Source organism: Bos grunniens, chromosome 26, assembly GCF_055505025.1.
Source record: "Bos grunniens cultivar Pamir isolate PY7600 chromosome 26, Bosgru_T2T1.0, whole genome shotgun sequence".
NCBI lineage: Eukaryota > Metazoa > Chordata > Mammalia > Artiodactyla > Bovidae > Bos > Bos grunniens.
The window spans coordinates 12,708,746-12,735,641 of record NC_141190.1 but is presented as its reverse complement, the minus strand read 5'-3'; the positions used below and the strand labels follow the sequence as shown (position 1 = coordinate 12,735,641).

At 39.3% G+C, this 26,896-nt stretch overlaps 1 protein-coding gene across 2 annotated transcripts in view; it reads left to right on the top strand.

Moving 5' to 3' along the window:
• HTR7 (5-hydroxytryptamine receptor 7) overlaps positions 1-23,952 on the top strand; it is a 117,901-nt gene extending 93,949 nt beyond the window's left edge. For both annotated transcript variants that reach the window (XM_086378510.1, XM_086378512.1), the window contains exons 3-4: positions 257-13,929; positions 18,603-23,952. In XM_086378510.1, the coding sequence (XP_086234636.1) occupies positions 257-299 (43 nt within the window). In that variant the 3' untranslated portion in view covers positions 300-13,929; positions 18,603-23,952. The remainder of the gene's footprint in view (positions 1-256; positions 13,930-18,602) is intronic.
• The last annotated feature ends 2,944 nt before the right edge of the window (positions 23,953-26,896 follow it).

Below are 26,896 nucleotides of genomic sequence, written 5' to 3'. Positions count from 1 at the left end.
TAAATGGGTTATCTGGAGCTGATTTGCAAATATATTAAGGCCTCTGCAACTTGTAGATGTTATGAAATGTACGACAAAAGTCATAGCACTTTTTCTTCCCCCTTAGATGCTCATATCCCCTTAGAAACCACAAATAATTCAAATTATCAAATGCTGTAAGAATTAAATCCACCCACCACAAAACAACTCACAATGACAGTTCTGCTAAATCATTTTCTTGCGTCCTCTTTCTCTCTCCCTCTCTCTCTCTCTGTAGACAAAACTCTGACTACTGTAGAAAAAAAAGTCATGATTCATGATCAAAAGCAGAATAATGGAGATGAAATAAACAAGGCAAGACAGAGGTGGAAACAGAACGCAATCATTTGCTGAGACTTCGGAATGGAATGCGGCGTCTGTCCTTTCTTGGGATGGCTAAGACATGACCAGCAAAGTATATCCACTGTTCAGAGTGTATCGTGAGAGGGATGGTGACCTCTCCTTGTTTTCTGTGGATCCGTGCTATTGTGTGCACGTGAAAATGGCCTGATCGGCTCAGCTGTAAGCGCACACACAGAACTGAGTTCCAGAAAGAACACAGTTTCTGGTGCTTTGCTTCTGTTCAAGTCTGTGCAAGTGAAGAAGTTCCTGTGCACACTTCTCAGGCTGTTGAGTCTAGGCCTTGTGGTGAATATTCAGGAATCATTCATGAGACAGATGTATTTTGCTGTGGGACAGAGGGTGTTTTCCTCAGCCCACTGTAGTAAGCCTAGTGATGAATACACTGCATGTCCACATTAGAAAACAGAACCCTGTCATCAGCCACTACAAATGATCTCCCAGAGCAGTGTCTGTTCAAAGCTTCTGTCAAACAGTTTGGCTTTTTTGCAGGGTCCCTGTGATGTCCCCACCAGCCTCCTTTCTTTGTTAACTCGCTTCTCATTCTGGAGTAACTCAGGAACAGAGCTCAGGATGGAGAGAATCTTAAAACCTGAATAAAGCTTTTTTTTTTTTTTTTTTAAATCACGCTCACTCTTCTTCTGGGGACTCCTGAGAAGGGAGGGGCATTCCTCCTGTGAGGAGTTTTCCCTGGATGGAGAGCGAGAGCTGCCTCCCTGCCCTGGACATGAACACGATGGTTGGCACAGAACTTGTGACTGTCCTTTACACCTCGGTGCTGTGGGCCTGCGGGCTGGCTCCTAACTCTGAGGTTTGGGGGAGAAAGGATGGTAACAGTGGGGTTTCCATGCAAGGCCGTGATGCTTTTGGAGATGGAGCGTCCTTGTGCTAATTCTCATTGAGCAGCGGTGTATGTGTGCCCCGGCGGTCACATGGGGCAGTGCTGGGAAGCCTCTGTAGTACCATTCTGTTCCTTCTAGAGGGTTGGTATTTGTGTTCTCTGTATCTGAAATCACATGTGTGCCTGGTCAATTCTGTTCTCGTCCCCTGTCCTTCCCAAAGTGGTAGATATTCAGGGCAGGTCAGGACATGGAAAAGTTCCCTTTGTACCTGGGATTTTTTTTAATGGTTCTATGTAATATTAAGAGTTAGGGAGACAGAAAGTAGATCAGAGAAGAGTACCTCTAAGGGGACGAAATGAATGCAAACCTTCATTTGACAAGAGAGAATGGAAAGAGAATATTATTTTCCTGCAATATGTGTAGCTGTTTTCTCACAGGATAATGTGGAATTCTAGCATGGATGGCAGATTTCTTCCAACTTTCACTGACTTCGCTTCTTATCACACACAAGGAAGGGTCTGCCTCTTTGAAAGGGGAGGTGGGCACTGTCCTTTCTGATAAAGCTTGTACCAATTCCTGAACCGCGGATTTGCTGAAGTAACTGTATATACTTATATCCATAATTTAACTGATTCGTCCTGGTCAGGTAAATGTTGTTAAATTTGAAAATGTTTTATTACATTACATCAAATAAAGTTTATTTGTAGCTGTAATAAAGCAACTTAAATAATGACTTTTAATTGATGGTCTGATGTTACAAATGTCACTCTATGTAGACTAACACAATGGCAGACTTTATGTATTTGCTGCAATCCTAACAGGTAGCTAAGGTAGTTCTGTACTTAATTGCATCCTTTTTGTAACTTTTTAAAAATAGTGACCGTTCATTCCTTGATTTGATTAATAAGCATTTGTTAGGCTCCCGCTGCATTCAGCACTGGGGACATTGAGGGAACCAGGATGGTAAAACAAGTCCTTACTTTTGAGGAATTTACATCAGAAGGCAGACTTTTCTCAGCTTGTCACCATGTCCTATAGTAAGCACAATAGAGATTTTTAAGGAGCGACGTGTTTCTTTCCTGTAGTTTAAGTCAGGGCCTTATGGTTAACTGGATTGATTCAGGTTTTCATAGGTGTTTAATTTTTTTTATTAGGACCTTAGTTATTAAAATTGGTTCTTTATCCTGCCTGACTTGCACTCTCTGCCTCATCCTAGTTACAGTGGCTTGTCACTGGATACTGTACTCTCCATGCCTAGCAGCCAAAGGAAAAGAAAAAGTAGAAGCTGGGAGAGAATGAGAAAAAATGTCAAACAATTTATACTATTTCACCTATGATGTAATTTGTACCAAAGGTACAGCTTTTAACTAAGAATTGGGAAAATCACTTAAAAATTTTATATGTATTTTTGGACGATTCAGCAACCATGACTATTATAACAAATCTCTCTTCTGACTCTAGGGTATCAGTTATTTTCTGGTAAGACCGAATATTGGGAAATGATAACTTGAGAAGTGGCCTACTTGTAAGAAGTAACTTAGTGACTGTTGCCTTAGTGTTTGATTTTATTTTGTAAATATTAAACAGGGGGCACTCATAGAACCTAGGTTTTCTGGAAACTGTTTCATAAATTCTTAAAGCATTTACCGTGGTGTCACGTGCCTGAGATGCCTGTAAATGCTTCTGATGATCATATTTTCATGTAATTTTATTAGATTCATCGATTATAGACATTACCTCAGCAAGACAAATAGAAAATTCAGGCAATTTTTCAAACAGTTTATGCATTGCGGTAATAATAGTTTTTCCTGGTGGCTCAGTGGTAAAGAGTCTGCCTACCAGTGTAACAGACGCACGTTCAGTCTCTGCCGGAGACGCAGGTTTGACCCCTGGTTGGAACATCCTCTGGAAAAGGAAATGGCAACCCACGCTGGTATTCTTGCCTGAAGAATTTCATGGACAGCCAACTACAGAGAGCTACAGCGGGCTACAGACCATGGGGTCACAAGAGAGTCTGACGTGACTTAGTGACTAAACAACAATAACAACAAATATAATAATGTCTGAATGGCATCTGGGGATGATGAGAATTTTCCTTTTAGCGTTTCAGTTGTCCTGGGAGTTCTCATTCAATGGATAGAAATGTTTACGAATCTATTGAATTTTTAAAAACAGTCCATGCTCCTCCCTATCTGAGTATCTTCACACATGTTTTCCTCCTCTGCCTGGAATTTTTTCTTTCTGTTCTCAATTATTGATTTTATGTATGTTTTCTCATTGTTTAGTAATTCTTCAAGGGCATGAACCGCGTCTTTTTTTTTTTTTTTAAACCAATATTCCCAGCACCAAGCACCATGCTTGGAACTTGTATAGAAGGCAAAAAATATTTCTTTTTTTAAATTGAAGTATAGTTGATTTATAATTTTATGTTAGTTTCACGTTTACAATAATGTGATTCAGTTATATATATATTTTCAACTTATTTCCATTATAACTTATTATATAAGATATTAAATATCATTCCTTATAATATACAGTAAATTGTTGGTTATTTATCTTATATATAGTGGTGTTTATCTGTTTATCTCATACTCCTCTAATTTATTCATCTCCCCCATCCCTTTCCCTTTTGATAACCGTAAGTTTCTTTTCTGTGTCTGAGTCTGTTTGTTTTATAAATGGATTCATTTGTAATATTTCTTAGATTAACATGTAAGTGGTATCATAAAATTTGTCTTTCTTTGATTTATTTCACTTGGTATGATACTCTCTCAGTTCACCCAGGTTACTGCAAATTCTTTCTATGGCTGAGTGATAATGTAGTGTGTGTGTATTAGGTTGGTACAGAAGTTATTGCAGTTTCAGACCATGAATTTTAAATCATTATAACTAGGCTCAGGCACCTCTTTATTAATCAAAACAGGAACCACTACAATCAACATATTTTTGCTGACGAGAAAGAAGTTTGTTTATTCCTGTAATGTAAAAATCCATGCCTCGGGGTTTCATGAACTCTTGAAAGCATTTTCTGCCTCCTGCGGGTTGTGGACGCATTTTCCCTGCAAACAGTTGTGAGATACTTGAAGGAGTTGTAGTTGGTGGGTGAGAGGTCAGGTGAGTATGGCAGATGAGGCAAAACTTTGTAGCCCCGTTCGTTCAGCTTTTGAAGCGTTGGTTGTGTGATGTGCAATCGGGCATTGTTGTGAAGAATTGAGCCCTTTCTGTTGACCAATGCTGGCTGCAGGCTTTGCGGTTTTCAGTGCATCTCATCGATTTGCTGAGCATACTTCTCAGATGAAATGGTTTTGCTGGGATTCAGAAAGGTGTAGTGGATAAGACCAGCAGCAGACAACCAAACAGTGACCATGACCTATTTTTTGGTGCAAGTTTGACTTTGGGAAGCGCTTTGGAGCTTCTTCTCAGTCTTACCACTGAGCTGGTCACGGCTGGTTGTCATATAAAATCAACTTTTTGTTGCATGTCACAATCCCATTGAGAAATGGCTCATTGTTGTTGCATAGAATAAAAGAAGATGATATTTCAAAACAACAATTTTTTAAATTCCCTGTCATCTCATGAGGCACCTGCTTAATCGAGCTTTGTCACCTTTCCAATTTGCTTCAAATGCTGAATGACCGCAGAATGGTCGATGTTGAGTTCTCTGGCAACTTCTCGTGTAGTTGTAGGAGGATCAGCTTTGATGATTGCTCTCAGTTGGCCTTTGTCAGCTTCTGATGGCTGACCACTATGCTCCACATCTCCAAGGCTCTTGTCTCCTTTACAAAACTTCTGAAACTACCACTGCACTGTCATTCATTAGCAATTCCTGGGCCAAATGCATTGTTGATGCTGCAAGTTGTCTCTGCTCTTTTACGACCCGTTTTGAACTGAAATTAAAAAATCACTCGAATTGGCTTTTTGTCTAATGTCGTTTCTATAGTGAAAGTGAAAGTGAAGTCTCTCAGTCGTATCCAACTCTTTGCGACCCTGTGGACTGTGGCCTACCAGGCTCTTCCGTCCATGAGATTCTCCAGGCAAGAATACTGGAGTGGGTTGCCATTTCCTTCTCCAGGGGATCTTCCCGGCCCAGGGATCGAACCTGGGTCTCCCACATTGGAGGCAGACGCTTTAACCTCTGAGCCACCGTGTAAGATAAATATAAAATGAACAGCAAGTAATTACTCATTAGCAAAAAAACATAAAATGAGAAATGCTCATGAAAATAATGTATAACATAATGACATTTATTTAAGAATGTATTCCAATATCAAACAGCAAAGTTCAACAATGTACAACCAGTTACTTTTGCACCAAGCTAATGTGTGTGTGTGTATGTGTGTGTGTTTGTGTGTCAAATCTTTATCCATTAATCTGTTGATGGATGCAAGTTCCATGCTTTGGCTATTATAAACAGCACTGCAATGAACACTGGGTTTGTGTATCCTTATTGCTGGGTCATATAATCGATCTTTTTTAAGTTCTTTAAGGAATCTCCATACTGTTCTCCACAGAGGCTGTACCAATTTACATTCCCACCAACAGTGTAGGAACTCCCTTTTCTCTATACTCTCTCTAGCATTTATTATTTGTACACTTTTTGATGATGGCCATTCTGACTGGTGTGAGATGATACCTCATTGTGGTTTTGATTTGCATTTCTCTAATAATTAGCAATGTTTTGCATCTTCTCTGGGTTTTCCTGGTGGCTTAGGTGGTGAAGAATCTGTCTGCAATGCAAGAGACTTGGGTTCAATCCCTAGGTTGGAAAGATCCCTTGGAGAAGGGAATAGCTACCCATTCCAGTATTCTTGCCTGGGAAATTCCATGGACAGAGGCACCTGGAGGGCTACAGTTGATGGGGTTGCAAAGAGCCAGACATAACTGAGCGACTAACATACACACACACACACAGCATCTTCTCATGTGCTTTTATGTCATGGTCATCTGCATATCTTTTTTGGAGAAATATGTTTAGGTTTGCTGCCTATTTTTTGATTGGGTTGTTTCTTTGTTTTAAATTAAATTGTTTAAGTTGTTAGTATGTTTTGGAAATTAACCCCTTGTCAGTTTGCATCATTTGCAAATATTTTCTCCCACTCTGTAGGTTGTTTTTTTCTTTTCGTTGATGGTTTCCTTTGCTTTGCAAAAGCTTTCAAGTGTGATTAGGCCCTATTTGTTTACTTTTGTTTTTATTTATTTTGCCTTGAGAGACTAAGAAAATATTGCATTGATTTATATACAAGAATGTTTTCCCTATGTTCTCTTTTAGGAATTTTATGGTGTCATGTATTATTTTGTGCATGGTGTGAAGGTGTGTTCTAACTTCATTGATTTACATGCAGCTGTCCAGCTTTCCCAAACTACTTGCTGAAAAGACAATCTTTTCTCCATTGTATATTCTTGCCTCTAAGATTAATTGGCCAGGGGTATATGGATTTCTTTGTGAGTGTATGCTCAGTCATTTAGTCATGTCTGACTGTGGTCCCATGGACTGTAGCCAGCCAGGCTCCTCTGTCTATGGAATTTTCCAGGCAAGGAAATTCCACTGGAGGGGGTTGTGATTCCTCCTCTGGGGGATCTTCCTGACCCAGGGATCCAACCGGCGTCTTGCATTTCCTGCATTGGCAAGCGGATTCTTTACCATAGCACCACCTACAAACCCCATGAGTTTGTTTATGGGCTCTCTGTTCTGTTCCATTGATCTCTAAGTTTTTAGTGCCAGTACCACACTTTTTTTTTTTTTGGCTGTGCAGGGTCTTCATTGCCATGTGGGCTGTTCTCTAGTTTCTGTGAATGGGGGCTTCTCTAGTTGTACACGGGCTTCTTATTGCGATGGCTTCGTTTGTTCTGAAGCACAGGCTGCAGAACACATGGCTTCAGTACTTTCGGCACATGGACTCAGTAGTTGCCACTCGCAGATTCTAGAGCACAGGCTCAATAGTTGTGGCACATGGGCTTAGTTGTTCTGTGGCATGTGGGATCCTCGCAGATCAGAGACTGAACCTGTGTTTTATGCATTGGCAGGCAGAGTCTTTACCACTGAGCCACCAGGGAAGCCCCAATACCACCCTGTTTTGATTACTATAATTTTGTAGAATTGTCTGACGTCTAGGAGGGTTATGCCGCTAACTTCCCTCCATCCCCCCACAGAATGCTTTGGCAATTCTGAGTCTTTGTGATTCTGAATAAATTTTAGAATTATTTGTTCTAGTTTTGTGAAAAGTGTCTTGGGTGACTTGATAGGGATCACATTAGAGTGACGGATTGCTTTGCATAGTATGGTCATTTTAACAATATTACTTTTTCCAATCCAAGAGAATGGGATATCTTTCCATTTGTTTGAATCATCTTCAATTTCCTTTATTAGTGTTTCCTTTTCAATGGAAGAACTTAACACTTAATCCTCAAACTATCTCAAAAGATTGGAGTGGAGGAAACACTTCCAAAGTCATTCTAAAAGCCACCATCACCCTGATACCAAAACCATACAGACAATACAAAAAAGAAAATTACAGGCCAATAGGTTTGGTGAATTTAGATGTAAAAATCCTCAACAAAATTTTAGCAAATTGAATCCAACAATACAGAAAAAGGATCGTACACCATAATCAAGTTGGATTCATTCCAGGTGTTGCAAAAATGGTTCGGCCTACACAAATAAATCAGTGTGATACATCCCATCAACAAAAGACAAGATGGAAGCACATGATCATCTCAGTAGGCATGCAAAAAACATTTGATAAAATTTAACATCTATTCCGGAGAAGGCAATGGCACCCCACTCCAGTACTCCTGCCTGGAAAATCCCATGGACAGAGGAGCCTGGTAGGCTGCAGTCCATGGGGTCGCTAAGAGTCAGACACGACTGAGTGACTTCACTTTCACTTTTCACTTTCATGCCTTGGAGAAGGAAATGGCAACCCACTCCAGTGTTCTTGCCTGGAGAATCCCAGGGACGGGGGAGCCTGGTGGGCTGCCATCTATGGGGTTGCACAGAGTCGGACAGGACTGAAGCGACTTAGCAGCAACAGCAGCAACATCTATTCATGACAAAAACTCTCACCAATGTGGGTATAGAGGGAACACGTCTCAACATAACAAAAGCTGTTAATGATAAACTCACGAGCAATGTAATACTCAACTGTGAAAAGCTGAAAGCCTTCCTGCTAAAACCTGGAACAAGACAAGGATGCCCATTCTCACCACTTCTATTCACCGAAGTATTGGAAGTCCTAGTGACAGTAATCAGACAAAAAAAAGAAAAGGTATCCAAATTGGAAGGGAAGAGGTAAAATTGTCATTGTGTGCAGATGATAAGATAATCTATACAGAAAACACTAAAGACTCCAGACAAAAACCATGAGAAATAAATGAATTCAGCAAGGTGGTGGGATAGAAGAATAATATAGAGAAATCTGTTGTTCTTTTATATAGTAATAATGAAGGCGATGGCACCCCACTCCAGTAGTCTGGAAAATCCCATAGACGGAGGAGCCTGGTAGGCTGCAGTCCATGGGGTGGCGAAGAGTTGGACATAACTGAGCGACTTCACTTTCACTTTTCACTTTCATGCATTGGAGAAGGAAATGGCAACCCACTCCAGTGTTCTCGCCTGGAGAATCCCAGGGACGGGAGAGCCTGATGGGCTGCCATCTATGGGGTCGCACAGAGTCAGACAGGACAGAAGCAACTTAGCAGCAGCAGCAGCAGCAATGAAATATCAGAGAAATTAAAAAAAAACAATCCTGTTTAAAATCACTTCAGAAACTAGGAAGAAACCTAAAGAAGGAGATTAAAGACCTTTTTGCTGAGAACTTTAAATAAAATACTAATAAATATTCCTTCATAGGGAGGAAGAAATAAAAAAAGAGAAAGGGAAGGACCTAAGGGAAGGGAAGGAGTAAAGACAGTGTTGACTTGGTACTCTTTTACTTTCAGGTGAGGAATTCCAGGAGACTTGTGATCAAGTGCCACATGCAGTGAGTGGGCAGAAAGGACCCGGAATTAAGGTCTCCTGTGTGTAACTTGGGCAGGCCCTCCGCTACATGGTGCTGCTTCTTTAGCATGAGTTTGTCATATCAAGAGAGTGACCTTTTGTTAATTTTCTGCACTAGTGAAGCAGTGCTGTGTATGTGTTAGGGCCCATATGTTGAAACTTGTTTATCTCCAGCTAGCCAGATGGTCCCTAACAGCGTACAAAGAAGCCATTTGGAAACTTTCAGCATCTCAGTGCATTTTGAAAGCACTGAGAGTAATGCATATCGTGATGTCATTCCTTACTTACTCTAAGCAGTGTAAATCCAGAAAAGCAGGCCTTGTTAGTATTATGTGTGAGGCATGCAGACCTTGGGATTTTGTGTCCAGAGACAGAAGTTTATTTAATTGGGTCTCTCTTTCAACTTGCTTTGTCTACACTTTCTCTGGAGAAGAAAAATAATTTCTTAAACACTTTGCTATTTAAACTCCTGCTGGCTAAATACATTAAAAAAAAAAAATTCCCAAACCGTGCTTATGCAGTGCAAGCAACAGAGATGTGATATGATCATCGATAAAAACGTGAAAGCAAAATTTATGATGGGTAATCCAAAACAAATGAGAGAGGCTGATAATTTACCAGAAATATATGTAACAGATGACACTTATGTTGGGCATTTGGCACTTTACAAAAAGCTGAGAAAGAACTGAGATATCTTGTAATTATGGTTCCCTCAACAGACATATGATATCTTAGATTCTATTCAAACTATATAATTTGTGCTCAGAGATTATGGATCAAAAGGAAGGTAATGGACCAGAAATACTCAGAAGACTATAAAAAAATGAAAGACCAATCCATGTTTCTTCTTCTAAGAAATTCATTCATCCATCCACTCATCAATCAAATAGATATTTATTAATATGTCCAAAGTCTATCTAAACACTAGAACCCAGGGGTAAGACAGAAATGAATCCCATTCTTGTGAAGGTAAATGTTTAGCAAGGAAGCTAAATGGTATACAAATGATTATAATAATAAAATGTGATGTCTATTATAATAAGGCACATACAGGAAAGTTCAGAAAGAAATGCATACTTCAGTATATTGATATAAATATTTAAATTTCAGTGGGGAAGAGAAGTGGTAATTCAAAATAGGAGACAGCAAGAATTATCTAGAATTTATCTTTGATATGTAGTATGTGATATTTTTGGTGCCAATTACCTTTCTTAATTACATTTTGATTGGGCTATTATTAAAGTGTTCTTTATTCTCTCAACCCACACAGTCTCACAGTGGGAGAGATGGGGAAGAGCTCTGAGGAGAGGCAGCAAAAAGTCAGTTAGATGTAAAAGTTTGTCATGGATAATTGACAAAATAAATAATCTACCTGTAGGAAAATGAAATGTAACCGTATTCACAGAGAATTATAGACCTAGAGAATCATTTGTATACCATTGTGTACCAATGGTACATTTGTGTACAATTCAGCTTCCTTGCTAAACAGTTACCTTCACAAGAATGGAATTCATTTCTGTCTTACCCCTGGGTTCTAGTGTTTAGATAGACTTTGGACCTATTAATAAATATCTATTTGATTGATGAGTGGATGGATGAATGAATTTCTTAGAAGAATCATGGCTGTCTGTGCTTAGTCGCTCAGTTGTGTCCAGTTCTTTGGGACCCTTTGAATTGTAGCCTTAGGCTCCTTTTCAGGGGATCTTCTTGAGGCAGGGATCGAACTTGGGTCTTCTGTGTCTCCTGCATTACAGGCAAATTCTTTACTCGCTGAGCCATCAGGGAAGCCCTCAGATGAAAGCAAAAGAGTCAGGAAGATCCCACAGAGATACAAACCCCTCCCAGTTAGCAAGTGAGAACATGGTAAATTAGAACTGTGTTTTGTCTAAAGTTGTTGACAAGATGTGATACGGGGTAGTGTCTTGCAAACTATCTTAGGTGAAGAAGTGTTTTTTAAATATGTTACACAGCTATGTATTTGAAAAAGTAATAAAAATGATTATTATAAGAAAAGTGAAGTGAAAAAAATACAAAATGTTAAGTTCCGTTTTTTCCTTTAAGTTCAATAAAGGTAAAACTGCATTTCAGTAAATACGGTCAGAGCAAACATCACAGAGAAAAAGAATCACAAAAATTGACTGTTGTCCACTGAAAGTGTGCAGTTACTCAATGAAGGAAATCCTAGCACTTCCCCAACTGAGAAGTGACAAGTGCAGGACACCAGGTGTGCAAGACACGTGTGCAACGCAGTACAGAGCGTGGGTATATTGGGAGGGTATACTGCGGGGAAGGTGACTGCTGCTGCCGCTGCTAAGTCGCTTCAGTCGTGTCCGACTCTGTGCGACCCCATAGACAGCAGCCCACCAGGCTCTTCTGTCCCTGGGATTCTCCAGGCAAGAACACTGGAGTGGGTTGCCATTTCCTTCTCCAATGCATGAAAGTGAAAAGTGAAAGTGAAGTTGCTCAGTCGTGTCTGACCCTCAGCGACCCCATGGACTGCAGCCCACCAGGCTCCTCTGTCCATGGGATTTTCCAGGCAAGAGTACTGGAGTGGGGTGCTATTGCCTTCTCCAGTGGGGAAGGTGAGGAACAGCTCATGTCTGAGAACTACCCCTGAGATAGCAGAAACATGCAGAGAAGTTACCTGTGGTCACAAATCAGAGCCTTTACACAACTGAACGTTCCCCCTCTGTGTTTCTGCTCTTCAATTATCTACAGCTAAATTGAATCCAGAATGCTGACCTGAAGCCACAGAAAAGAGTTTAATTTTTTGAATGATGCTATTAACTAAATTTTTCTTATGTAAGGCAAAGAAAGGGACTGGATTTTGATAGCATGTCAACCACAGAGTTTGAAGGTGAAAAGTTGTGATATGAGAATGTTAACTCTAACATTAGCCGTACCACCTTATATCTTATACCCAGTGTTTTTCTAAATTTCAGTCTGAACAAGAGTTATCTAGGGAGTTTGTTAAACATAAAGATTCCTGGGCTCCATTTACAGAAACTCTGATTCATTGTGTCCTGGGATGCCCTGGAGGGTGCCTACCAGGTAAGATTGGGCTCCAGATCATATCTGGGTTCCAGATGTTGAGAATTGCTCTTCCCAAAGATGCTGGAAAACCAATTCATCTGACTGAATCTGTGTGAAGTTAGTATGAAAAGCATGATTAATGTGAAATAATATCTAAACCATTTGTATATGGTTATAGAATCTTGTCAGAGGAATCCACAAGATGCTCACAAACCCTTTCTTCAGTGCCCTGTAGGACTCCATGCTACTATTGGTACCAAAAATCCAGCAAGCTTGTGGAAGGAAATAACCCATAGGTCCCTGTAGACAGTTTTCAGTTATATTTAGACATATGAGTTTTAAGTACAGACCGGGCTAATTCCTACATTATTGAGTAACTACTGGCTTAACTAATATTGGCACTTTGCACAAAGCTAGCTAAGAATCATTGCATCAGATTTCTGTCCCCATGGCCAAGTAGCTGATCAGAATGTTTGTCAACAAAACAAAGAGTTGATCTTTGTCAAATATGTTATCGCACTCTTTGAGCGTGAGATGCTGACCTTGGCCAAGGTCCACACTTTGGCCATTGTGTGTGTGTGTGTTTGTGTATGTGATTATAGCAGCTATTAATACAGCTCACATTCATTGATTATTTATTATTCACTAGTCATTCTGCTAATCCTCAAAGCAAATCTAAAAGTCTATTAAATCCGTTTTTGGGGGAAAATGGACTGAGGTTTGTGGAGCTCCAGGACATTGTGTGTTGCTCAGTCATGGCCAACTGTTTGCAGCCACATGGACTGTAGCCTGCCAGGCTCGTCTGTCCATGGGATTTTCCAGGCAAGAATTCTGGAGCGGTTGCCACTTCCTACTCCAGGGGATCTTCCTTACCCAGAGATGGAACCTGTGTCTCCTGCATCTCTTGCATTGGCAGATGGATTCTTCACCACTAGCGCCACCTGGGAAGGCCCTCCAGGACATTAACTTGTAAGTAAAACATGTTAGCTCACCAGCTGATGTGTGCTTTCCCTGACATTCTCCCTTTCACAGAATGCGTTTCACTGGTTACTGACTGTTTTTGTGGGCTTGAAAATATGCATCTGTACTCAGAGGGGACTCACTCTTATTTCTTACCTCCTCTTACACTGAATACCCCAAAGTGGTTGCTCAAGGTTAAATCCCAGATCACTGTGAAGGGAACAAAGGATGTGATTCCTGCTTCCTAATCTTTTTCTTGGATTCCTGCATTTCCAGGTACCCAGTATCTCAGTTGCTTTTTCCTGGTTATCCCTTTCTATTGCAGCCTGCCTATGATGGTTAATTTTATGTATCAATTTGAGTGGATCACAGGGTGTTCATATATTTTGGCTAAACATTTTTTTCTGGTTATGTCTGTACAGATGTTTCTGAATGGGATTTGAAGCTATAGATTGAGTAAAGCAGATTGCCCTCCCTAATGTAGGTGGGTTTCATCCAATCTATCGAGGGCCTTGAATAGAACAAAAAAGATGGCAGGTGGAGAATTCACTCTCCATCCAACTCTTTGAGCTGAGACATCAGTCTTCTCCCATGCTTGGACTGGAACCATCAGCCCTTTGTTTTCAGGCCTTTGGACTCAAACTGAACTGCATCACCAGCTCTTCTGGGTCTTCAGCTTGCAGATGGCAGATCATGAGGCTTCTCAACTGCCATAATCATGTGAGCAATTCCTTATAATAATTATTTTTATATGCATGTGTATGTGCTTAGTCACTTCAGTTGTGTCTGACTTTTTGTGACCCCATGGACCGTAGCCCACCAGGCTCCTCTGTCTATGGAATTTTCCTGGCAAGAATACTGGAGTGGGTTGCCATGCCCTCCTCCAGGGAATCTTCCTGACTCAGGGGTTGAATCCACGTCTCCTGTATCTCCTGCATTGCAGGCAGATTCTTTACTGCTGAGCCACCAGGGAAGCCCTCTTGTATATATATCTAAGTATATACAACTCTCTGTCTCTGTATATGTGTACATTTATGTATACACACATATATATCTGAGTAGAATATTGGTTGATGTGTGTGTAAAGATATATCTATATCCATATATATATATGATGTAGGTACAGGGTTCTCTAGCAGCTCAGATGGTAAAGAATCTGGCTGCAATACAGGAGACCCAGGTTCCATCCCTAAGTGGAGAAGATCCCTTGAAGTAGGAAATGGTTTCCCACTCCAGTATTCTTGCCTGGAAAATTCCGTGGACAGAGGAGCCTAGTGGCCTATAGTCCAGGGGGTTGCAAAGAGTCAGACATGACTGAGTGACTATCACTTTCACTTTCATGCTATATGTGTATTAATAACCTATGTATAATATATATAAAATAATACTGGCTCTGTTTCTCTGAAGACCCTGCTAATCTTGATCTTGCCTTTCATGTGTGCCTTTCTTTTTTTTTTTTTTTAACATTTTCATTTTGTCAGTTCAGCCATGTTCTGGGAAGTCACAGTTTATTCATTTTCATTGCCGTATATACCAATACATGTTTTTTCTGAAAGGTTTGCTTACTTACTTATTTAGCCATGGTCCGAGGGATTTAGCCATTAGGCCTGAGGGATCCTAGTTCCCTGACCAGGGATGGAGCCTGCCCCCCTTGCAATGCAAGTGCAGAATCTTAACCACTGGACCACCAGGGAAGCCCCAGTGTGTGCCTTTCTGTAGTCTCTTCATTAAAACTTGCCTGTCCTGTGTCTCATTCTCTCATCTTTTTCTCTCTCTTGACTGTCAGCCAGTTCAAATACCCTAATCAAATACCTTAGTCCATGTTTCAGAGGCAACGACCCTTTTTCACAAGGTACATAGTTGCATTGAGGCAGACAGTTCCTTGGATCAGTGTCTGAACCTGAGGGAATATTGAGAGAAATTTCAGACCATGTGACAAGTTGGTGTTGGTGACAGCAGCTCAAACCAAACCGGGTTCAGTTCCTTGCAGACCCCCAGGGTCCTCTGCATCTGAAACACGCTGTTAACCAAACCCATCTACACCATGGGCCAGGTCTCTCTCCTGCTGCGTTGGAGCTGGGAACTGAGGGAATTCCCTAGCTTTTTAAAGCAAAGATGAATGAGGGTAATTAGGTAACAGCTGAGGTTTGTCAGGAAGATTTGGCCAGTTGCCCTGGACCCTGGTCTTTGGGAGATCTGCTCCTGTGAGACAGCTTTCGCTGCTTTTCTGGCTTAAGACAGCAATTCCTGTGAGGGGTGTTGCCTGTCACCCCCGTTACTCCGTCACCTTCCTCATCAGTGGCTCTCTCTGCAATGCTAGAATATATTTTAGACATGGAGATGAAATTAACACCTGAAACTATTTCCGGGTGCATTGTCAAATTCTAGTCTTTATACTTGTTTGCTTGGCTCTTAGCAATTTAATTGTAGCACGCTTTTCAATATTGGCTTTTAACTTATCTGCAAAAATAAAAGATTTAGTAAATTAAATCAATTAAGGGAGAATTTGGCCTAATTCCCAATCATCCATTTGGATCATGCAAAGCATAGAGTTTGGGATGTAAACCATCTCTTCAATATTATAACATGAATTGCAGTGCGGTGGGAGATGCAGTTTTACAGCAACACTAACATACACTGAGGTAAAATGATTTCATTTCTGTTTCACCACAGTGAATATTAGAAAAGGGCACCAACTTAATTAATTTATCTACCATTGGTGAGGACAGCTGAGAAAAAGGCATATTTTCTTGAAATCATAACCAGAGTTTTAGAATGATCTTATTAGACACGATTGATCTTCTGAAAGATGTTAGTTTGAATTGGGTTTCTGACATGAACAACTAGGAGAATCCTGCCTTATAGAGAACCTCACTGAAAGAACATTGTAAAACCTTTCTCAGTCTATTTCTAGGGTCTCAAAGTTCAGATTTGTGAAACTGAACATTTTTGTCTCACCAACCACATTGTATTACATTTTTTATTTCTGTACCTATTAATTATGTTGAAATGTATGCTTCAAATATTACATATGTTGATAATTAGAATTCCTGAGACTATTTCCCCAGAGTTATTGTTGCAGGTGGGCTTCCCAAGTGGCTCAGCAGTAAAGAACCCACTTGTGATGCAGGAGACTCGGGTTCAATCCCTGGGTTGGGAAGATCCCCTGGAGGAGGAAATGGCAACCCACTCCAGTATTCTTGCCTCCACTCCAGTATTCTTGCCTGGGAAATTCCATGGACAGAGGAGCCTGGCAGGGTTGGTCCATGGGGTTGCAAAAGAGGTGGACATGATTTAGTGACTAAAAAACAACTGTAATAGATAGGCGGGATTTTCTAGACCTGAATAATTTAAAGACAAATATATATTTTTTAACTTTCATAACTATGGTTATTAATCCATTCACAAATGAAAGTAGACAACCCTCAGTATGGGATTATTTTTCAGATAATTCTCATTTCCAATATATTTTTTAAAATTCTGAAACATTAAAGAATTATCAGCCCGGAGAAGTTCATCTCAAGGGAGGTGGGCACCTTTGGCAAAATGGAACATCACAGCTCTATAAATACCCAGAAGGAAAAAAAAGCCAAGTAACAACTGCTGCAATTGTGGAAGCAGAGATCTTTGCATATAGAGGATTCTTATAATTTGGGAAAGAGACAAGTTAGTAGAGAGGGAGGGAGTTGAAAGAGCTCTTCCAGTGTAAACAGTGCCAAAGCTCTGGCTCTCCTAATGGTCCTTGTTAATCTCTTTTTGGTAATATAACATATTTTTTGACAGATTGCAGTAATTAGAATTATTGAAAAGAGAGTGTGCATTTTTGTTGAAATAACTTGACAGTCACCTTTGAAATAATGTTTTAGTCAAAAGTGTTAGCTGAATTTTTATAAAGCAGGTTCCCACAACCAATTAGAGTCTGCACGCTCTCTTTTGGTAAGTTTCAGAAGAATCAGTAATACATCAAATGAAAGCAAGGGCATGACCCTTTACTCACTTTCTACTTGAAAGGAATGTGCCTTGTTTTCAGTGCAGTGTATCACTGGTGTATCTGGAAGAATTGAAATGGCTAAAATTGTTAAACAGATTTCAAGATGATTTGGAAGTTCTGGCTTGCTTCCCATACAGAGATATGACTAAGAGTGGTCTCATGTTCAAAAATGTTCAAGAAATAGGCTCACCTAAATAGGTTTGAGGACTTCCCTGTTAGTTCAGTTGGTAAAGAATCCGCCTGCAATGCAGGAGACCCTGGTTTGATTCCTGGGTCAGGAAGATCTGGAACAGGGATAGACTACCCACTCCAGTATTCTTGGGCTTCCCTTGTGGCTCAGCTGGGAAAGAATCTGCCTGCAATGCGGGAGCCCTGGGTTCAATCTGTGGGTTGGGAAGATCTCCTGCAGAAGGGAAAGGCTACCCACTCCAGTATTCTGGCCTGGAGAATTCCATGGAGTATTAGTCCATGGGGTTGCAAAGAGTTGGACGTGTCTGAGCAACTTTCACAATTAGATTTAAAACTGTATGAAAACCAGGCATCTCCAGCTTTTGGGAGCTTCCCTCTCTTTTGAGACCCTGAGTCACATACAGCAGCAGAGCTTCCCCAGGTATCTGGGATCCCACAGGGAAATCATCCATGTCCTCCTTCATTCTGACTCTTACCCAATCTCTCAGTCTTCTATTTGTATGTGAGCATTCTTCATCCTTCTTAGGTCATTTCTTGCTTGGGCAACAAGTCTCTCCTTCCTACTGATTTTCTATTTCTTCTACACAACAAGGGGAGGTTTGGGCCTTGCTTATGTCATAGATAAGATCAGGCTGTAACATCAAGCAAACATACCTGAAGGGGTATTTGTGGTACAAGAGAATTACAACATAGAAAATATTATAGTAGGTCATGCCCTTAGAGCCCAGTGGCCATGCCTGTCTGCAAGAGGGAACTGGCCCAGTGTCTCTCCCCTTAGCTCTCTGCTTCACCAGCCCACCTGTCCTCAGTAGAAAGGCTTTGTCCAGGCCAGTCTCTGTTCATTCTGTTAACATGTAAAGTGAAGTGAAGTCAGTTCTGAAGTTGTATTTATTCTATGATGCCATTAGCTGTAAGGTGCAGCATTATTTTACACACCTCTTGACCAGTCAAGAATTTATTTACAAAGGCACTAGTTACCGAGGTGTAGGAGAACCACCACGAAAAGTGTAGAAACCTAGGGCTAACATCTGAGGAACTGTCACCACCTTCACATAAAAGAATGAGGGGTGGGGGATATTACTGGAAGGGGAGAGAATTGTAGAGTGACCACCAGACTCAGGTGAGCTCATGGGCAGAGAACTGTGTGAATGTATACTCTGCTCTTCCCCTCCTTCCCTCCCTTCCTCCCTTTTGTCTCCTGGTCTCCTGCCAGGCTGCTCCAAGTGGCCCAGCCCAACCTGAAGCCAGTGGGCACAGGAGCACATCCACAGAGGGCAAACTTCAGCTTCATGAGAAGTGTGGAAAGTGGATGAACGGAAGACATCTCTGCAACAGACCCCAAGGAAGAATAAATTCTGCCAATTAAACTATGAGACACTGTTCCCTTGTCACTTGAAATTTCTGTGTTACACCTACTGAAAGAGCTGTTAGACATATAAAAGGAATTTGTTTTTGTCATGTAGTACTTCTCTGGATTTAAGATAACTTCACATTTCAATACTAAACAAAAGTATAATTTTTTGGAAAACATTTTGTGGCAAATATTTTTTCCCCAAAGGTGATCACGATAACAGCTCTTGCCCAACATGTGCTTCTGGCACCTCACGACTGCCACACTGAAAGGGGAAGTCTAGTTTCTCCTCGCTCGAATCTAGGCTCTTTTGTGACTTGCTTGTAACAGATAGACAGCATCTGATACAGTGCCTCATGACTTCTGAAGCCAGCTCTGAAAATGATAATGTAAATTCCACCTTGTTTGCTTGAATAGTTGCTCTGGAGCCCAGAGCTTCCATGTTAACAGTCTGACTGGTCTCTGGCCACCATGTTCGGACCCAAACTAATAAAACTCAGGAGGATTCCAGGGAGAAGTCTTGGGACTAGTGAAGAGAGATCGATGCTTTGCCAGTTTCCAGCTTCTCCTGCTCCCTCTGCCTCAGTTGTTCTGGTTCCAGCCAATCTGGGACTGCAGTCTCATGAGAGATGTTTTAACCAGAAGCATCCAGTCAAGACTTCCTGAATTCCTGGCCCACAGAAAGTGTGAGATGATAAAATGATTGCTGTTGTTTTAAGCCATTGAGTTTTGAAGTGATTAGCTACGTAACAAGAGTAACCAAAGCAAATTTTGAATGCCAGTTATACTCAATGGATGTAGTGCCAGTGATGTCTGTAATTAACTGAAGTGATGACAGTAAGAATAACTATAACCAAGTTTGCACAGGTGGTGATAACTATGTCATCTTGGCCAGTATCCTGGCCAAAAACGTTTGTGAAGTGCCATACATTTTAAGTGAGAAAGAAAACGCAGTTTAGTATTGACAAAATGTGGTAGTATTGGTGTCAAGAGAGGGACAAAACTAAGTAGGGTTGGGAACTGGTTGGTAAAGTGATTTTAAAAAAGCTTAATATTTAATAGTTAAGATGATACATACTCATTTACTCAATAAGTAAATATCAAATGAGAACAACCTATTTAGGTCATGAAACCACCAAATGTAACCATCCAGAGATCAATATTCAGATTTCTAAAGGCACATGGATGCATTTATAGATATGTGGACATATACTTTATAATTGAATTCATCCTTTACTGCAGCCTATTATTTCACCAGTCAAAAACGTGCTAACTTCATGTTTCTACCTCAAAAGATGTAAAACTACATTCTTATTTTAATGATAGCAGAGTCTCTCATTTACTTTACCAATCACCCAGTGATGGACATTTCGTTTTGTCTCATTTCAGGGTTGCTTTATCATTATTAAAACAACAGGCATGTTGATGCCCTCCCCCCACCCCCCACCATTTTGTAACTGTCTTTTTGTGGAGTTTTCTACATATGAGATCTTTGGGCTGAATCAGATGTGCCTTTATAATTTGGTATGCATTGATGAAAGTGCCTTCCAGAAAGGCTGTATCCATTCTTACTTATGTCAAAAGTTTTGGAAAATGCCAGTTTTCTTTCTCCTTTGCCGATGAAGGAGTTCAGAGTGTGTCAGCCCCATAATACATGATTTATTGATTATTTTGCATTAAAGTCACTTGAGAGACGGCGGATGCAAGATGGGCGTTCAGACCCTCCTTTTTATTCCTGAAGGCAGGAGATAAAACTCCCTTGTGAAAGGCACCCTTTCTGTACCAGGAGAAAGGAAGATGTTCTTATCACCAAAGACACAGAACTGAGGCAGAAAGAAATCTGTACACACAGACCTTGTTCAAATAATTCATATCTTCCTTTAGCCTCTCTATATTGTTTAGTTACTTTTCACATGGAGAAGGAGATGGCGATCCACTCCGATATTCTTGCCTGGAGAATCCCATGGACAGAGGAGCCTGGGGGACTACAGTCCATGGGGTGGCAAAGAGTCAGACACAACTGAGCCACTGAGCCACTTTTCACAATTGCTTCCTTTTTTGGGGGGCTAATATAAAAGCATGTCGGTTCTGCTATTTCTTTTACTCTGCATTCCTTATGAAGGCTCCCATGTCATGTAAATTTTAATATGAGTGTGTATACTTTTCTCCCTTAATCTATCTTACGTCAGTTTAATTCTCAGGCCATGCTGAAAAATCCTAAGAGGGTGGGAGTAAAAATCTGCCTCCTCCATACCAACATTTGTTTTTTGTCATTCATCTGATCCTAGTCCTATGGTTTAAAAAGATTTCTTTTTTGTTGTTCTTGTGTGTGTTTTGGAAAATAATGAAACTGAACATCTTTTCCTACTTTTTGTCCATTTTAATTTCTCCTTTTGTGAATTTATTATTCATAGTCTTTGACCATTTTTTATAGTTGATTTGTAAGGGCTCTTTGTCCATCCTGTGTGTTACTAAATAGTTTTTTCTAAGTCTTTCACACCTCTATAACTGTGTTATTTTGTTTTTGTTTTTGCTGCCAGGAAGTATTTAATTTCTCTGTAAATTCATTTTCTCCTATGGTTTCTGGCCTTGGTGTCAAGTTAGGAAATGCTTGTTCTACTCTATTGTTTTTTAAAGTGTTTACTTAGACTTTTGTTTCACTTTTGACATTTATTAAAATTTTTAATCTAACTGGAATTGAATTTATGACATTTAATTTTTCCCTTAAGGTTCCACTTGTCCCCAAATTATGTGTGAATAGCAACTGTTCCCCCTGTGATTTGAAATGCCACATTTATCGTACATTTTCTGGAGGAGGTCACAGAGAGAACGTGACAATTGACCTGCAAGCTCAATCCGGACAATCAGAGGCTCCCCACCTCCTCCTCTATCCTTAAAATGCATGTACCACCTGCCCGCCCCACCTGGAAGCCCTCAAAGGACACAGCTTTGAGAGAGTTCTGTGTTGAGACCATCTGGAGTGTGTACATGACTGAATTCAGTTCAGACCTCTATATAAACCTTTAGGATTCTGGGGGGCAGGTGCAGAGAGCCCCTCATTTGGCAGCCACCCACAACAAGCCTTGTGAGGTCCCTTCCTTATTAAACTTGCCACCCACCAATAGGGAGTGGCTTGCCTTTACATGGGGGGCGGCGGTGGGCAATTTCACATTGCACCCAGGAAGTTCCTGAGTTTGCAAACCAACAATACTCTCATGATACTTGAGTCTGCTTCTGGAATTTTCTGCCCTGCGCCTCGGCAGTCTGTCTTTTCCTACATCATTGCTGCTGTTGTTACCACTATTGCTAAATACAAGATGTTACTACCTAATAGGGAAAGCATGTGTCCTCTTCCTTCCATTCCTTTCTCCTTTTTGTTATGGTCTTTGCAGATGAACTTGAAAGTAATTTTCGTTATGTTGTAAAATAATCCTGTTGGATTTTGATTGGAATTGCATACAGTTGGTAGTCTATTTTAAAGAGAATTGACATCTTACAACACCAAGTCTTTCCACCCAGAAACAAGGTATGTCTTGAAATTTATTTTTATTGAAGTATAATTGAGAAAATATTGTATTAGTTTCACGTGTACAACAGAATAATTCAATATTTGTATACATTGTGAAATGATCACCAGAGTAATCACATTTGTCACCTTGCATAGTAAGAAAGTTTCTTTTATTGTGACGAGAACTTTTAAGATCTACTCTCTTAGCAGCTTTCAGATGTGCAATACAGTATTATTAAATAGTCACCATGTTGTACATTACATCCCATGACTTATTTTTTAACTGGAAATTTGTACCTTTCAATCCCCTTTACCCATCCACCCGTACCCACCCCTCATCTCTAACAACCATCAAACTGCTCTCTGTATCTATGAGACAGACTTTTTTGTTTTGCTTTTTTTTTTTAGATTTCTCATGTAAGTGAGATCATATGATATTTGTGTTTCCCTGTCTGACTTACTTCACTAAGCATAATGTCCTTGAATGCTATCCATGTTGTCACAATGGTCAGCTTTCCTTCTTTCTAATGCCTAGAATATTAACATTGTATGCATATATATTACATATATCACATATTTTAATATATTCATTTACTGATGGACACTTATGTTGCTTCTGTATCTTGGCAATTGAAAATAATGCTGCAATGAACATAGGGAGCATATATCTTTTTGAACTAGTGTTTTGTCTTCTTTAGATAAACACCCAGAAGTGGAATTGCTGGATCATATGGTAGCACATATCATATGTAACCTTCATACTATTTTCCTTAGTGGCTGTACCAATTTCCATTCCACCAATAATATACAAAGTTTCTTTTTCTCCACATCTTCACACGTTGTCCTTTGGATAACAGGCATGCTAACAGGTATGAGTGATATCTCTTTGTGATTTTGATTAGCATTTCCCTGATGATTAGCGATATTGAGCATCTTTTTATGTACCTGTTGAACATGTGTGCACCGTGTTTGCAAAAATGTCCATTCATATCCTCTGTGCATTGAAAATTGGATTGTTTGGTTTTTTGTTATTGAGTTGTGTGAGTTCTTTATATATTTTGGATATTAAATCCTTACCAGATATCAGATATATGATTTGCAAATATTTTTTCCCATGCTCAGGTTGCCTTTTTATTTTGTTAATAAATGTCTTTGTTATACAGAAGCTTTGTAATTTGATGTAGTCCCAGTTGATTATTTTTGTTTTTGTTATTCTTGTTTTTAGTATCAGATTGAAAAATCATTACCAAGACCTATGTATTTCAAGGAGCTTACTGCCTTTGTTTTATTCTAGAAATTTTACAGTTTCAGGTCTTATGTTCAAGTCTTTAATACATTAATTTTGAGTTAATTTTTGTGTATTGGTAGAGCTTTATAATTTGTATTACTGCATATTTCTTTTTACTTTTCTATTTCATTTTCTTTGTTGTTATTGTAAATGTGGTAGTTTTCTCACTAGTTATCATTGGTAAATAAAAAGGCTGATGATTGAATTTTTGTATGTTTATTTTAAAACTAGCTACCTTACTGATACTCCTAATAGTTCCACAAGTTTTACAGTTTGTTCTCCTGTCATTTAGAGGTATATTAACTAAAAATTCTGACAATTTTGCATCCTCCCCTCAAGTATGTATACCTATTTCATTTTATTGATTAATTACGTTGTCTTGAATGTTCAGAACAATATTAAATAATTATGATGATCTAAGGTATCCTTATTTCTGACTTCAATGGAAACATTTTCATTGTTTATCCACTAAACATAATACTGAGCTTAATTTTCAATATGTATTTATTTTATTTATTCAAGCAGTAATCATTCCATCCTACCTTAAAATTAAAAAAAAATCAGGAATACATTTGGAATTAACCAAATGTTTTTGGCAGGTAAGAGAGTATATATTATGTGAACATTTACTTATATTATGTTATCCTTGCAGTCTAGAATGAATTATACTTATTTATGATCCACTACTCTCCTTTCAGTGGAAGCTCTCGGTTTCAGTGGATATTTGATTCTTCTAGTAACATTTTGTTTAGGATATTTTTTGGTTGATATTCACAAGTGAGATTGTTCAGTAGCTTTCTTTTAGTTTAGTAAGATTTAGCAATAGTGTCAGGATGTTTATATCACATATTTGGAATATTTCCTTTTTCTTTACACTGTTCTAGGCCTCAGTAGCAAACTTTATTCTATATATATATATTTAAAATATTTGCTAACAAAATGATTGTACTAGGTATTTTTGATAAGTAGCTCTTAAAAGCTTTTTCATGTTCTTCTGGTTTTGGTTTTAGGTTAAGAAAGACTTGTTTTCATCTAATTTTATTAAAAGTGATTATTTATACTTTTGTATTACTCTGTTAAAATTTTCTATTAGTGAATTTCGTGCTTGTTTTCTTTAAATATGTGTTGTATTTAAATATATTATATTTCTTTAAATATATACAATATATTTTGAGTTAAATACTAATCATTTTATGCTAACATTTTGATAAAGAATGTATTTTTCAAGCAGCACAAGTTGGACAGCAATAACAAAATACTTGGCTGAGTTGCCCACACCTGAGCTAAATTTTACACAACAGAAGCCCTTCCAATTTCACAGTAGGATATTATTGTATAAGAATAGCTCAAGATACACAGCTTTTCCTCTTTTTGGAAATTAAAAAGAAAGATTGTCCTTATCTTCTTTGGGGGGTACATGAATGTCTATATGCCAATTTCCCCCACTTTCTTTCCTAAACCAAGAAGACAAACAACCTTGTGAAAGAATCTGCCTTCATGCAACAGTGAAGCCTCATGGGCAATTTCATAAAGACCTATCTGACTTACGTGGGCATAACCTGGTGGCTGGTGGCCTTGTGCTTCCTGGAGACAAAGAGATATCCCAGTGTAGAGGAAAAGAAGCATGAATAAAGAGAGGGGACAAAGAATGGCTTCCACTGAAACCGAGAGCTGAACTGACCACAACCCAAACCCAATACGTGACTGAAGGCTCACTAATGCCACAGTCACACTTCTCTTGCCATCCATCCTATTGCAACTGAGGGCACAGCTTTCTGGAAAACTCACACTGTATCTGAAGTTTCTGGAAGGATTTCCTCACTTATGATTAGATTCACTAACTTTAATACTAGTCTGTGTGGTGAGTGCTGTTTGTTTGTTTGTTTTTTACTATTACTTACAGAGATGAAAACACAATTTCTGAAGCTGAAATGAAATGTGTATCATAGGAAAAGATTTTGTATCAATCTTTAAAAGACTAAAATACATAATTAGGGTTAAAATGCTTTTTAAAGCATATTTGGTCTAGATATTTGGCTTAGGGAGATAATCAGAAATAAGGTAAAGATTTATGTACAGATCAATTTATCTAAACATTACTTCTGTAACATTTATAAGGCCATCACCCAAAAGTGATGATATGAGTGAAGAAATGCAGATTAGTACTAATAACAAATGAACATAATTCCAAAATAGTTCAAATTCTGTATTAGTTATAAACAACAAAAAATAACTGTGGCTAACAGACAGCAAAGTAATTTGTTGTAAAGATGTGGGTAGATTATGGATATGAAGGAAAAGTTGAATATCTAGTTCTTGTAAAAGATGATTCCAAAGTGTATGCCCAGTATGGGATTGCTGGGTCATATGGTAGATTTATCCCTAGTGTTTTAAAGGAGAAATCCACAATTCTAAAAGACATGTACCTCAGTGTTAATTGTAGCACTATTTACAATAGCCAGGACATGGAAGCAACCTAGATGTCCATCTACAGATGAATGATAAAAAAGATGTGGTACATATATACAATGGAATATTACTCGGTCATAAAAAAGAATGAATTTGAGTCAGTTTTAGTGAGGTGGATGAACCTAGAACCCATTATATACAAAGTGAAGTAGGTCAGAAAAAGAAAAAAGCAAATATAATATATTAATGCATATATATGGAATCTAGAAAAATGGTTTTGATGAACCTGTGTGCAGGGAAGGAATGGAGATGCAGGTGTACAGAATGGACTTGTGGACACAGTGGGGAAAGGAACGCGTGGGACAAGTGCAGAAAGTAGCATCAGTTTATATACACTGTCTCGTGTAAAATAGATGGCTGGGGAGACGTTGCTATAACACAGGAAGCCCAGATTGGGGCTCTGTGATCACCTAGAGGGGTGGGATGGGAGAAGGGGAACGAGGCTTAAGATGAAGGGGATATATGTATAATTATGGCTGATTATCACTGTTTATGGAAGAAACCAACACAACATTGTAAAGCAATGTTCCTCCAATTAAAAAAAAAAAAAGATGGTTCCAAGACTATACTGGGTGGGGGGGTCCCCCTTGCAGAAACAAATGAAGAGTTATTACAGGGCATTGCCATCAGAATGAATAACCCCCAAATGTTTTCCTCCTGACTGAAGATTCAAATACTTAGGAAGGAAAGAGATTCTGAATAGACTTACCTGACTGGGCCCCCGTGTATCATTTGGCCAAGAGGACACAGATGCCCTGAGGAACAGTTTTATCAAGACTTTAGAGAATAGGAAGTGATAACAAAGAGTAGTCACCTCTGGGACACAGATCAGATCAGATCAGTCGCTCAGTCGTGTCCAACTCTTTGCAAGCCCATGAATTGCAGCACGCC